Source organism: Sus scrofa, chromosome 2 (genome assembly GCF_000003025.6).
Source record: "Sus scrofa isolate TJ Tabasco breed Duroc chromosome 2, Sscrofa11.1, whole genome shotgun sequence".
Classification (NCBI taxonomy): domain Eukaryota; kingdom Metazoa; phylum Chordata; class Mammalia; order Artiodactyla; family Suidae; genus Sus; species Sus scrofa.
Genome location: NC_010444.4, coordinates 29243077 through 29257653, shown reverse-complemented (window position 1 = coordinate 29257653; position 14577 = coordinate 29243077). Strand labels below are relative to the sequence as shown.

Below are 14577 nucleotides of genomic sequence, written 5' to 3'. Positions count from 1 at the left end.
TGTTGATTAAAGCTGGAAATAAACATATTTATGATACAGTAATTTTGCTCCTAGACATATCCTCAAAAGAAACATGTAAATATATTAATAAAGATATATGTATCAGAATGTTTATATTTAGTATATGGAGATCAACCAAATTCCCATTAACAGAATAGATTAAAAAATAGCTGAGATAGTCATATAACAGAATGCAGCAATAAAAACGAACAGACTACAACCAAATGTAACAACACGGATGCATCTCAAAGACATAATGTTGAGCAAAGGAAACCAGATATAAAACATTATACTTTATAATTCTATATATAAGATACAAAAACAAGCAAAACTAATCTATGTTATTAAAAGTCAGGGTAGTGGTTATCCCTGTGCAGGGAGGAAAACAGCGGCTGGAAGTGAGCGTGATGTCTTCTAGAATGCTGATAATCTTTTTCATTACCTGGGTGCTAGTTACATGGATGTATTTGGCTTCTGAAAAATTCACTAAACCACCCACTTTTCCATATATATAGCTTTCTCTCTGTCTCTGTCTGTCTGTCTGTCTCTCTCTCTCTCTCTTTTTTTTTTTTTTTTTTTTAGGGCCACACCTGCAGCATATGGAAGTTCTCAGGTCAAACTGGAGCTGTAGCCACTGGCCTACACCACAGCCACAGCAATGCAGGATCCAAGCTGCGTCTGTGACCTACACCACAACTCATGGCAATGCCAATCTTAACCCACTGAGTGAGGCCAGGGATCAAACCCACATCCTCATGAATACTAGTTGGGTTTGTTACCGCTGAGCCACAACAGGAACTCCTAGCTTTCCTTAAAAAGGCAATTTTGCACACAAATACACAGATATACAAAGGTAGTCAAAATCCCTATCATAATAAATTTAGGAACAACTGATGTATATATAATCTAAAGGTGAAAACCAAAGGTTCTTTTACTACTTGTTTGAATAATTTTCAAATCAATAGTGAGATAAGTTCCTGAACTCTTATAATTGGAGAAGCAAGCCCTAATCTTCCCCAGTCCTCAAACTATAAGATCATATTTTCAGAGATAACTGGCCTTTGAGTCAGGAGTAGCTCCTGGTGCTGCTGCTATTAAAATGGAGCTTCTAAAATAGTCTCAGGACTGAAAATTTGTCCCTATGTGAAAAACTAAAGAAGCATAGAAGATAAGGCAGTATAAAGAATGTATGTTTGACATTTTTCCCTTTGCCCTCAAATTTCATAAGATTTTATTATGAAAGCTTGTTATATATTTAATGGAAATCTTTTGAACACATTCATTTTACTTTTCAGTGAAGTTAAAATATAATCATTAATATCAATATCATACAAATTAAATTAAACTATATTGTGGGGAACCAATCTGACTCCATATTAGATGCTCCTTTTATTTTAAACATACTTTAACCTTTGTGCTCTGTTGCTTGTCTTTAGTCATGCTCTGCACCTTTTATATCAGAATGTTGCCTATAGCTTGAAATATGCTGGACAGCCTATCCTCAAGGCTCTGACCTTTAAAAGAGTGTTCTTACAGAGGTGAAAAGTTCCAGAACAGAGAATAACATTTGTTTTGTTGGAGGTTTCCAGGAATATGGAGACCTGACCTACCTGGATGGATGCAAGAACAAAGGATTCTGACCCCAAGAAGTTCGCAACAACTAATTAAGCCCCTCTCTTAGCCTTTAAAAATGCTTTGTTGAAGCCCTTTGAGGAGTTAATTAAGAGATTTTCTGGGCACAAGCCACTAGTCTCCTTGCATGGCCCTGCAATGAACCTTTCTCTGCTCCAAACAATGTTTTGGTGTTGTCTGGCCTCACGTTGTGCTGGGTACACAGAGTTGTGTTTGGTAACAAAACTTCATGATAACATGACAATAAACTAAATTATATATCTTATAATCTCCCACTTAAATATTTCCCCTTATTTCTATACTTGAATCAACATATGACTTACAATATTGTTTTTCTCCTATTGAAAAGATACTTTAAGAAATAAGCTAAAATAAATCATCTAAAGAGTATGTGGTTCACTTTTCATTTGCATAATAAATATTTATTCAGTGCTTAATATCTCCCTGGCTCTGGAGATAAAAGAGTAAAACCAGCTAATTTTGTGGTAAATATAGAAAGTGTATTCCTTTCCTTCTAAGTTGACTAATGAAACTATTTTTAATGAGTAACACATTCACATATTCAAAAAAATTTTTTAATCTACGATGGACAGTAAAAGTCCTATCTAATCGGATTTCCTTACCCATTCACCTATGAGTTAGATTCAGACTTAGTATACCCATCCAGATTTTCTTTCCAAATGTAACCAAATATGAATATGTATTTCATTCCCCTACCCCTTTGATACAAAAAGTTTACAACCCATTCTGTTTGAACTTTGCTCTTTCTGAATAACAATATATGCTTGAAAACTTTACAAATATTCACATAAAGAACATTCTATTTTTACAGCTGTAGAATATTTCACTGTATTTCATTCCAGAGTTCATTTAACCAGTACCCTACTGAAAGACATTTGGGATGTTTGCAATCTTTGCTACTACAAAAGAAGCTAAAAAACAAAAAACAAAACAAAACAAAACCCTCTTATGCATGCATTATTTTATAAGCACACAATTATATCTGAAATAAATTCCCAGAACTGGTTCTGAGACAAAAGTGTAAATGCATTGGTCCTTTTCTAGAAATTGCTAATTTGTCTTCTATGGGGGCTGTATCATTTTGCTTCTACCACATTTACATCACAGATGTATCCCCAAAAAAGCCATTTCCCTCTTCGGGCCCCTTAGACATTTTATTCATTAGGCAATTCTCAAAAGATGTTCTCGGGGAAAAAATATATGAAGCTCTTTGTTTATTTTCCTCCAAATGCATACGTAAAATTTGCTTAGTTAAGTTTAAAAATAAATGAATTTTCACATTGAGAAAAATCTCACTGACATAGGAATCATCATATTGATCCCTAATATGCTGGGATAGCAACAGTATCTCCTTTTGTTTAAAAAAAAAATACACCCCCCCCAATCCCATTTTCCTTCCTTTAAATCCTCATTTAATAGTTTATAGTTGGGTAAGCAGTCAAATGCACCTCACTTTTATACATATACTTTTTTTTTTTTTTTTTGGCCACACACGTGGCATGTGGAGTTTTCAGGCCAGGGATCACACCCATGCCACAGCTGTGACAATGCTGGATCCTTAACCTACTGAGCCACCAGGGAACTCCTGCATCTCACTTTCAAATGAATGCTTTCCTGAAGCACTTAAATGCTTTCAGGAAACCAAATTTATGTTACTCCTACATTTGCCTTCAAAAACCTATCACTTCAAAGGTGGTTTGATCTTTATGGTTGCCATTTTTAAGAGCCAGTGTCATTTAATACATTGCTTTTATTTCAAAGCCTATCCTATCAAATATTTTATTACTAGAAAACAACCACTTAAATTCACTGGGCTTCTTTAAGGAGTGTATAAGTAAATCCAGTTTTAACATTACTGTTTTGTAACAAAATGTGTACATGATAATCTTTATTCCCCAAATAAGGATACATGAGTATATGCAAATCTATGTTGCATTTCAATAGGTCAGAAATCAGTTGTGAGATAATCTCAGGCCCCTGGAACAATGCAGCTAGCCTAGTTGCAGACCCCAAAGTAAACTTCAAAAAGTTGCCACACACTCTACACCTTTAATCAGTAGATGGGGAAGAACCATATTAAAGCTCTCACCTAAGCAATGTATATGTTAGGTAAACGCAGGTTTTAACATTAAGAGTCAATACCACGCAGAGAGCAGAAGACAAAAATTACTTAATAAAGGCAAAACAAAACAAAAAGTCACATCATAAGTAGTGCCCAGGACATAAAAGTTTATCAGTCTAAGACAATTTAGGGGAACAGTCCTACACTGCATAATGGTCTCTCAGGAAATCACATAAAATCTGTGAAATGACTAATTTTCACAATAACTCTGAGCTTGCAAAAAATAAAAATACCTTACATAATACTCAATTTGTTCTGTTTAAGAAAACAGAAGGGTACATTTTACACTTGAGAAATACTTCAGAAAAATATTCATATGACACAAATTTTGGCACACAAAAGGATAATATTCAATTATCCATAAAATTAACAGATGAGGAATGGTACATCATTTGTTAATAATAACAAGGAATGAGGAATTACTCTAAATAAAATTCTCATTCAAAGTTAGAATAAACCACAGCTGCCTTTTGGATGATGAATCTGATAAAGCACATTAACATTTTGAGGGGCTTTAAAACATAAAATTCCCTGTGCAATGCCAGTTCTTGGTTACGAGTTAAAAGATTATCTGAGGAGTTCCCATCGTGGCTCAGGAGAAATGAATCTAACTAGTATCCAGGAAGACGCAGATTCGATCTCTTGCCTCACTCAGTGGGTTAAGTATCTGACGTTGTGAGCTGTGGTGTAGGTCGCAGATGCGGCTCAGATCTGGTGTTGCTGTGGCTGAGGTATAGGCCAGCAGATGCAGCTCCAATTTGACCCCTAGCCTGGGAACCTCCATTTGCCACAGGTGTGGCCCTAAAATGGAAAAAAAAAAAAAAAAAAAAAAAAGAATATCTGATAATTTCTGAAAGCTAGTCATGCAAAGTTTCCACTTAAATGGCTGACACACTCAAGACTATATCCTGATTTTACTTCTTGCTTTGTTTTCTTTAAACTGTGACTGCTAAGTAGACAGGTTGGTTTGGTTTCTAGCTCTAACATGCTAAATAAGCTTGTCCAAGTGACTCAATCTCTCTAGCCCTCCTTAGTTTCTTCATCAGGAAAGTCAAAAAGTTATGGAAAACATGACATGATGATAACTAGAATCAATTTCCTAATAAAGTAAAACAAAGAGTTACAATATTAGGTCTTCTATCTATATTTCTATATATCTATACATCTTTATATATAATATTTTTAAACTAGCACGCCACTCTACCATATATTTAAGACATAGAGTAAAATAAATTATCATCACTTCAGAAACTTTGCTAATATTTAATATGTGATATCCTCAGGATACACAAATTTCTCATGTACCCTTAAAATAATTTAAAACAGCACTATAATCAATTATCTTGAACCTGAAAATATGACTTTTTCCACATAACACAAAAAATCCCATCATATGATTTGCAAAAGAATGTTTATGCCAATGTTGTTTATAATTGCCAAACACTAAGAACACAAACATCCACAAACAATATAATGGATGAATTCTGTCATATTCATTCCAAAGGAATTACACATAACAAAAATGAATAAAATAAAACCATATGCAACTATATAGATGATCTTCAAAACATAATGCTGAATAAGGAAGAACAAATACATATGATTCCAGATAAAGGTACTCACCAGTAGGCCCACCTGTATCCCATGCCACCTAGGGATACAGTCATGCCAGTGCCACACTCTAACAAGTCTAGAACCAACCCAAAGGGAAGTACAAAAGTGGTCACATTCTCCAGGCTTAGGTCAGTATTCAATATGAGCTCCAAGATTGGCTGTAGGTATCTGGACCTCAGCTCCACCACCCAAGTTACTTTTCTGTGTCTTTGATCACAGCTGCCACCTGCCAGGAACTACTAGACAAAGATGGAGACTCTGTGGTTCACAATGGTGATAGAGAAGGATGGGATCTCTATAGACGATGAGGATTTCTAGTTATTAGAAGAGGATACATGTTGATGATGCTAGAGTTCAGGCAGAGCTGGGGCCCCGGCAGAAAGAGGTATGGTCATACTGTCTGGCCTTGGAGAACCCAAAGCACAGCCAGGACATCACCCTCATTAGTTTGTATATAAACAAGTAAAACTCTTGAGACCTCTTTGGCCTAACATCAAAGCCACATTCCATAGGATCTACTCCTTTAGTTTTGACTTTCGAGTACTTGGCCCAGAGAAAGTACTCAGGGAGGCCATCTAGTTGAAACTTCATGATGCTGCTGCAGGGCCGGGACCATATTTTGTCGGGAATTTCCTCCACCCTTTGCCAAGCAGCAGAGGGGGCTGAGCAGGGAGAGTGGCAGCAGCAGGGTTGCCTCTATCCTTACTGAGATGGGACTCTGAGCTTCTGCCCCTACACTCATTCCAAGAGATACACTGTGAGGACTGTAACAGCATCAGGTTTGGGGACCTGCGGGGAGTACAGACTAGGTAACTCACCTGATTTCCCCCACTGTTTTCTGATAGCATTGTGATGGGCCCCCATCAGTATAATATTTTCCATGCCCAGCCTATACACTTTCCTGAAGAATACTGCCCTTCCTAGCCACCTTTCATGCCTCCCATTTGTCCCTGAAAGGCCACAAGCTTCTCCCTAGGCATCTCGATCACACCCTGATGGCTGCTACATCTAAATTCTTTACAAGTCCTCTTGTCCCTAAGCTCTTCGGGATAGTGAAGCCAGCCCTCTCTGATTTTACCTTGAAATCTCTATTTCTTCATACACCTCCCCCTAAATATAACAACATTTCCAACAAAAACATAAAAGTTTTTACCAGAAAAAGAATATATATGATTCCATAAAGATTAAAAAGAGGCAAAAAGTGAACATATTGCTGAGGAATACATAGAAAAGTGATGAAATTATACAGAGAATTACATAAATAATTATAATAAAAATCAGGACATTAGTTACTTCTAAAGAAAAGGAAGATAATATCAAAGGTTTCTAGGATGTCAGTGATGATCTATGGTTATTGAATGCTTGCTTTATACTTATTCATTTTACTACACATTTACGTTTCCATATGGTATAATATTTTATAATAAAAAAGTTTAAAACTATATACTTTCAGGAGTTCCCATTGTGGCTCAGTGGGTTACAAACCCAACAAGTATCTGTAAGGATGTGGGTGTGGTCACGGGCCTCGCTCAGTGGGTTAAGAATCTGGTGTTGCCAGAAGCTGCAGTGTAGGTCACAGATGTGGCTTGGATCTGGCATTGATGTGGCTGTAACGTGGGCTGGCAGCTACAGCTCCAATTCGATCCCTAGCCTGGGAACTCCATATGCCACAGGTATGGCCCTAAAAAGAAAAAAAATTACATACTTTCTGAAATAATATATTCTTATAAAGAAGGAAAAAAGGGCTCCTCTTTTTTTCTAACAAAGTATATTTTCTTCGCCTACATTTCTAATTTTTATTGCAACATTTTAATAATAAAGAAATAAGATAATATATCTAATTCTCCACAATCCTAATTAAGATCAGAAGTCACAGGCTTTCCCAATGCCCACAAAAAAATGTAGGCCATTAAGGAGTATAAGACAGGTTATCCTGTTAAATCTTTGCTTAGCTCAATGTTGTACCTAACATTTTATCATCTTTTCTAGAAAATGTATGCTTACTTTCAAAAAAATCTACACTATATCAAGACTGTAATTTTACATAGGCTGCACTCCAAAAAATACATACATAACATCCTAGCTCAAAAATAGGAAGAAAAATACTTTTAAGACTCACAACTGTTAAAACTGCTTTTAAAACAATTTTAGGAGCACCCTGTTTGCATTCAGTATGAGGATACATGATAGGACAGACACAGATATAATATTTGAGATCCAATCCAATGTCACTCTGTATAAGAATGGTTCACTGTATGTACTAGTAAACATAATAGTTAGATTACACAATTGATATATAAAACAAGTTACATTTAAAGTCCATTGTATAGAATGTTATGTAGGGCTTTTTTTCCATTTTTCAAAATTTTATTGAAGTAAAGTTGATTTACCATGTTTTAATTTCTGCTAAAGAGCAAAGTGATTTAGTTACACATATGCACTTATCCATTTCTTTTCTCCAATTCTTTTCCCACATAGGTTATCACAGAATATTGAGTAGAGTTCCCTGTGCTTTATGGCAGGTCCCCACTAACCATCCATTTCATATATGATTGTGTGTATATGCCAATCCCAAATTTCCAATCCATCTCTCCCCTAACAGAGTATAAATTAAATTATACTGGAGCTGTTTTAAATATTTCCCTCGGGGGGAAAAAAAAACCTACAGGGAATTTTAGTATTACAAAAGAGATGATGATGATGATGATAATAATAATAATAATAATAATAACAACAAACTGACAAATTCCTAGCATACCCACGTGCAATATAATCAAGGAAATCCTAAAAATTCCATCACCTACACTTACCCTTATGTATGTTTGTTATATTTAACTTTTAGACACCACTAAACAGGAAACAAACAACAAAATTTAGAAATAAGACTATCAGCACTTTCAACAGGCTCCAGATATCAACATCATGGCAATGGTATCACCCAAATGAAAACACAGTTGCTTTTGCTGTATACTGTTGTTTTTTGCTGAATGTAGTCAAGGATTCCCCTCCCTCGCAGGTGCAGCTGAGTAGTTATTTGCCCATCTATTAAGTGCCAACTTTCAAAAATTATCCTACGTCCAGCAGGGAGCAGCATTACAACATTCATAAGACTTAACTCAAACATGAAACCGACAGAAGAAAAAGGAAGGAAAAAACCCACTTACCATAGGTCTGTGCAACAATACATTCAATTTTAGGGTAGCTGCAGGGCTTCCAGAAAAAAAAAATCTAAAGCATGTCTCAAAGCATATATAGGTGATCCATGGTTTCAGGATTCCTAAAGTAGGAAATCAAAATTATATTAGGCAAAGGCTTCTTTCAGCCATATTTAGTTGAATTGGTATATGACTAAATGTCTCTTCGTTAGTAATATTTTTCTTAGCGGATCAATGGGATTCTGAACTCAGATATTCAATAACACTTTGGATAACATGATTAAAAAAGCAGAATACTAAAGTCCTTTATCTACCAGAAATTTTAAGTAGAAGAACAAAGTAAGTGGTGTCATAATACATCAATCAACCTAGAGAAAACTGTGGTCAAGGTCTCAACGGAGTTGATAAGCCAACCATATACAGTTCTGCTATATCCAATTTTTCTAAACAATCTGGAAGAGAGAACATAACATTCATTTCTACATGTCAGCATGAATGACTACCTGAAGTTAATTTTAAGAATAAAAAGGCAGTAGACAAGTAGTCTGTAATGCTAGTGTGTTAAGACTGATTAGACAGATAGTCACTAAATATGAACAATGCATATGATATTGTAGAAAAATCCCGTGACCAGTCATAATATGTCAAAGGCAAAATATATTATGTTTGATATTCTCCTAGATGTCAAAACCTGCTTCATATTCAATGATAATAACTCCATGTCAGTTCTTATGACTAAGGAAAAAAATGATGTATTGCCAATTTTATTTGAAACATTAAACACTTTGTTTTATATGTATTTACATACAACATTTCAATGTCTACATCAAAAAACACATTTTTGCCATTAAGAGATAATATATGAATATTCACCTTGAAATAAATATAATTAGAGGTTATGTAGTATTAATACATAATACCACATATCAATATATCATAAATAACATATAAATGTTTAAAAATTAATGAAAATGTAAAATGGTTCCTACCACTTTCTAAGAAAATGACATAAGAAGCTTGAATTGAGTGTATATCAAGACTACAGTGACTCTCTAATAATCATTAATTTGACTGAAGTTGAAATTAACTCTGATACGTTAATCTCCCACCCCTTAACATTAAGCTATATACAGCAGTATTTCTTATCATTATTTCTTTTGTTCTCCTTGAAGTCGTCCCCATCCTATTTCTTGCCTATGCTTCTGTATATTTCACTTCTCTGAAACTTACTCATTTTTGCCAAACTATCTTCTTTTCTAACATGTTTCTCTTGCAACCTCAACTTCTGTCTTATTCAATCTCCTCTCTTTATGATCCTACCATTTTTTCCCCTTTTCTCTCAGAACCATTTAAAGTGAGGATCTTTCTTCTCCTGTAACAGCAGTCTGCTTAACACTCTCTCACTCATTTATAGGCACTGTGCTTGATCTTAATAACCGCGCCTTTTGGAGTTAATCTAAAAACACCTCCCAAAACCTCAAGGGAATCTAATCACATACTCTTTCCAATCAATTTGAGACCACCATTATTCTAATAAAGAGGTGATTTAGGATCTTATTATATAGGTGTAAATAAATATTGAGTAAAAAACTTTTTCAAGTTAACAGAAATTTACTGCTATTATTCATGTGTATGTGTACACATGTGTACAATAGCCTCATTAAAAAGCGAAGACACATTAAATAGCCCCCTATATCTAATAAATACATAGTAAAGTCTGAAAAGAGAAGTGATTTCCCTATTCAGCACTCTCTGTTAATGAACATTAACAGTATTATTGAATGGTAAAATAACCTCACAATTAAATATCATGCAAAATATTTTAAGTTTTAAAAATTATAAATAGTTTATATAACACATTTATAATATAATTATCTAAAAAAGAGACTAGAGTAGGGTGAGTAGTGTACTCCCTTTCCCCCAAATTCATGTCCGCCTGGAAACTCAGAATGTGACCTTACTGGAATACAGGGTTTATGCAGGTATAACTAAGATCAGGATCAAAATAAGATCATACTAGATTAGGGTGGGCTCTAAATCCAATGAGAATGTCCTCACAGGAGACAGAAGAGGACACACAGAGATAAGGAGTAAAAGACAAAGTGAAAATGGAGGCAGAGATTGGAGTTATACCATCATAGGCCAAGGAATGACAGGAGCCAATAGAAGCTAGAGGAGGCAGGGAAGGATTCTCCCCTAGAGCTGTTGGAAGAAACATGACCTCCTGACACCATAATTTTACACTTCTTGCCCATAAAACTGAAATAGTAAACTTTTGTTGTTTTAAGCCACTGAATCTGTGATAATTTGTTATGAATTCCAAGGAAATTAATAACAGATTTTGATACCAAGAAGTGGGGTGTTGCTGTAACAAATAACTCATTTTTTTTTTAAAAGACCGAAGAGATTATTAGTATATTGCCTTTAAAAGACTGATGGCAGAAATAGTAGTTCCCATGGTGGCTCGGCAGTAATAAACATGACTAGTATTCATGAGGACACTGGTTGGATCCCCGGCCTTGCTGAGTGGGTTAAGGATCCCGTGTTGCCCTGAGCTTTGCTGTAGGTTGCAGACGTGGCTCAAATGCCACATTGCTGTGGCTGTGGTATAGGCCGGCAGCTGTAGCTCCAATTCAACCCCTAGCCTGGGAACTTCCATAGGCCTTGGTCGAGGCCCTAAAAAGACAAAAAAAAAAAAAAAAAAAGACTGATGGCAGAAAGATGTCAAGAGGAGATTCTGGTGAATGCTCAGAAGGAAGTGAACAGGATGGCAGAGAAAACTTTTATCATTTTAAGCAGATACATTTGCTTGTCAGGAACAGAAAGTTGTAGAAGCATGAACCTTAAAGGAGCTTCTGGTGAAGCCTCAAGAAGGGAATGAGAGATATGTTACTGAACACTAAAAAGAAGGCAATCTTTGTTCCAAAGTAGCAAAACTAAAATGTGTTCTACTGCTCAGCGAAAAGTAGAACTTATAAAGGAGGACCCTAGATGTTTAGCTGAGATTTCCAGGCAAACTGTAGAAGGCATGTATTGGTTTCTCCTTGCTGCTTATAGCAAAACGTGAAAGGAGATAAAATGAGGAAAGAACTGTTACGTTAAGCAAAAAGAAATCAGCACCAGATGATCTAGAAAATTCTCAGCCTATTTAGACTATAAAATATGTTAACATCACAAATCATTTGGGAAATGCAAATAAAAACTAGAGAGAGATATTACTTCAAAATCATTATAATGACATATATATACATATGTCACACATCAGAATATTACACACACACAACGGAATATAAGCCACAAAAAGAATGAAATAGTGCCATTTGCAGTAAATCATCCTAAGTAAAGTAAGATGAATCAGACAAAGATGAATACCATGATAACACTTATATGTTGAATCTAAAAACGGCATAAATGAACTTATTTACAAAACAGAAACATAATAACAGAGTTAGAAAACAAACTTATGGTGGAGTTCCCGGCGTGGCTCAGTGGTTAACGAATTGGACTAGGAACCATGAGGTTTCGGGTTCAATCCCTGGCCTTGCTCAGTGGGTTAAGGATCCGGCATTGCCGTGAGCTGTGGTGTAGGTTGCAAACGCAGCTCAGATCTGGTGTTGCTATGGCTGTGGCATAGACCGGGAGGTACAGGTCCGATTAGACCGCTAGCCTGGGAACCTCCACATGCCTCAGGTGCAGCCCTAGAAAAGACAATCAATCAATCAATCAATCAATAAATAAAAGACAAGACAAAACAAACTTATGGTTACCAAAGGGGAAAGGTGGCCGGGGGTGGGGGTGGGGCATAAATTAGGAGTTTGGGATTAACATACACATCCTACTATATATAACATAGTTATTCAACAAGGACCTACTATATAGCAAGGAAACTCTACTCATTATTTTATAATAACTTATATGGGAAAAGAATCTGAAAAATAGATATATGTATATGTAAAATGGAATCACTCTGCTGTATACCTGAAGCTAACACAACATTGTAAATCAACTATGCGCCAATATAAAGTAAAAATAAATACATAACAAAAGCTACTGCAGATGTGGAGAAAGTGGAACCTCTGTGCACTGTTTATGGGAATGCAAAATGGTTAAGCCACTGTGGAAAACACTTTGGCAGTTCCTCAAAAGTTAAACACAGAATTTCCATATGATCTGGCAATTCCACTCCTGGGCATATACTTAAAGGGACTGAAAGCAGGGACTCTAACAGATATTTGCACTCCAATGTTCATTACAGCATTCCACAACAGGCAAAAAGATGGAAACAAGACAAATGTTTATCAACAGATGTATGAACAAACAAAATGTGCTATACACATACAAGTGAATATTTTTCAGCCATAACAGGAATAAAGTTATGATATATGATAAAAGATTGGATGAACTTTGAAAAACACTATGCTAAATGAGAAACATTATGCAAATGCTAACAAGGAACAAATACTACATGATTCCACTTATGTGAAGTAACTAAATGGGCAAATTCATTGAGATAAGAAGTAGAACGAGAGGCTAGATGATGGAAGAATGGGAAGTTACTGCTCAGTGGGTAAAGCATTGCTATTCGGCACCATGAAAAAGTTCTGGAAATAGTGGAAATGTTTATAAACTATAAATATACCTAATGCCATTGAATTATACTTTAAAATGATCACAATAATATTTTGTTATGAATATTTTCATCACAAAAAGATTTTTCCTATGAAAAAAGGGCCCAAGACTTTGAGCCAGCTGAGAAAAGTTGACATAACTATTTTAATTAGGGAATTAAGATGGGGCTACTGATAAACTCTAAAAAGAACATATACTGGAGTTCCTGTCGTGGCGCAGTGGTTAACGAATCCGACTAGGAACCATGAGGTTGCGGGTTCGATCCCTGCCCTTGCTCAGTGGGTTAACGATCCGGCGTTGCCGTGAGCTGTAGTGTAGGTTACATATGCGGCTCGGATCCCACGTTGCTGTGCCTCTGGCGTAGGCCGGTGGCTACAGCTCCGATTCGACCCCTAGCCTGGGAACCTCCATATGCCGCAACAACAACAACAACAAAAAGACAAAAAAAAAAAAAAAAAAAAAAAGAAAGAACATACCCCAATTCTCAGGGAGAGAAAATGATCATCACATATGACAGTAATTCATTAATTCCATATGACTTCATTTAGGAAATGCTAATGTAAAAAGGAAACAACTTGTTTTTTTTTTTTTCAATTTAACCTTAGGATACCAAACAGACTACAAAATTAATTTCAAATTTTTCATTCTGAAGAATGATAAAATTATAATACATAATAGTCTAACTTTTTTTCAACCTTTCATTTTGGGAAATGAAAAAACATAAAAAGTAAAAACGTCATTAAAATTTTAAAGATTTTTAAAAGCAAATATTTTAAAATTATTAAAATCTTGTTTTAGTGCTGTAAAACTGATTAAAGACTTCTTTAATGTGAGTTGAATTTGAAATTTATGCTCTAGAGAAAGAAAGGGATCTAATTTCTCTTTCATAAGACAGGTCTTAAGAAACTCAGAATCATTCACTTATATGTTAAATACATCCCACTTTTTCATCCTTTGTTTCATAACACATTCTCTAATCATCCTGGTCACCCTGAATTTACTCACTTTAGTAAGGCATATATACCTCCTTTATTGTGTGACTATCCAAAAAGTGCCTAGATAAAAGTATGTCTTTAAGAGGATATTAATGCTGAGTTGGGGTCCAGATACAAATAGTAAATAAGAGCTTTTATTTTGTTATCAGACAGCTCATCTCTGTTGTGAATCCTAGCTCTACCATTTACCAGCTGTGTGACACTGATGCTTGACTTTATGTGTCAACTTGACTGGGCCATGACCCCCTCATAAGAACCCCACATTACTCTGGGGTTCTTATGAGGGGGTATTTGGATGAGATTAACATACGGATCCTCAGACTAAGTAAAACACACTGCCTTCACTAAGGTGAGGAGACCTCCTCCAACCCACTGAATGCCTGAGTAGAATGAAAGGCTGACCCGAGAA

At 35.6% G+C, this 14577-nt stretch overlaps 1 protein-coding gene across 8 annotated transcripts in view; it reads right to left on the bottom strand.

The window, feature by feature from the left end:
* Positions 1 to 14577, bottom strand: part of IMMP1L (inner mitochondrial membrane peptidase subunit 1) — a 75735-nt gene that overhangs the window by 48253 nt on the left and 12905 nt on the right. For 5 of the 8 annotated variants that reach the window (XM_013994453.2, XM_005661044.3, XM_005661046.3 and 2 more), the window contains 1 exon segment: positions 8554 to 8666. The exons of the other annotated variants lie outside the window; for them this stretch is intronic. In XM_013994453.2, coding sequence (XP_013849907.1) covers positions 8554 to 8556 — 3 coding nt within the window. In that variant the 5' untranslated portion in view covers positions 8557 to 8666. 8 annotated transcript variants of the gene reach the window in all.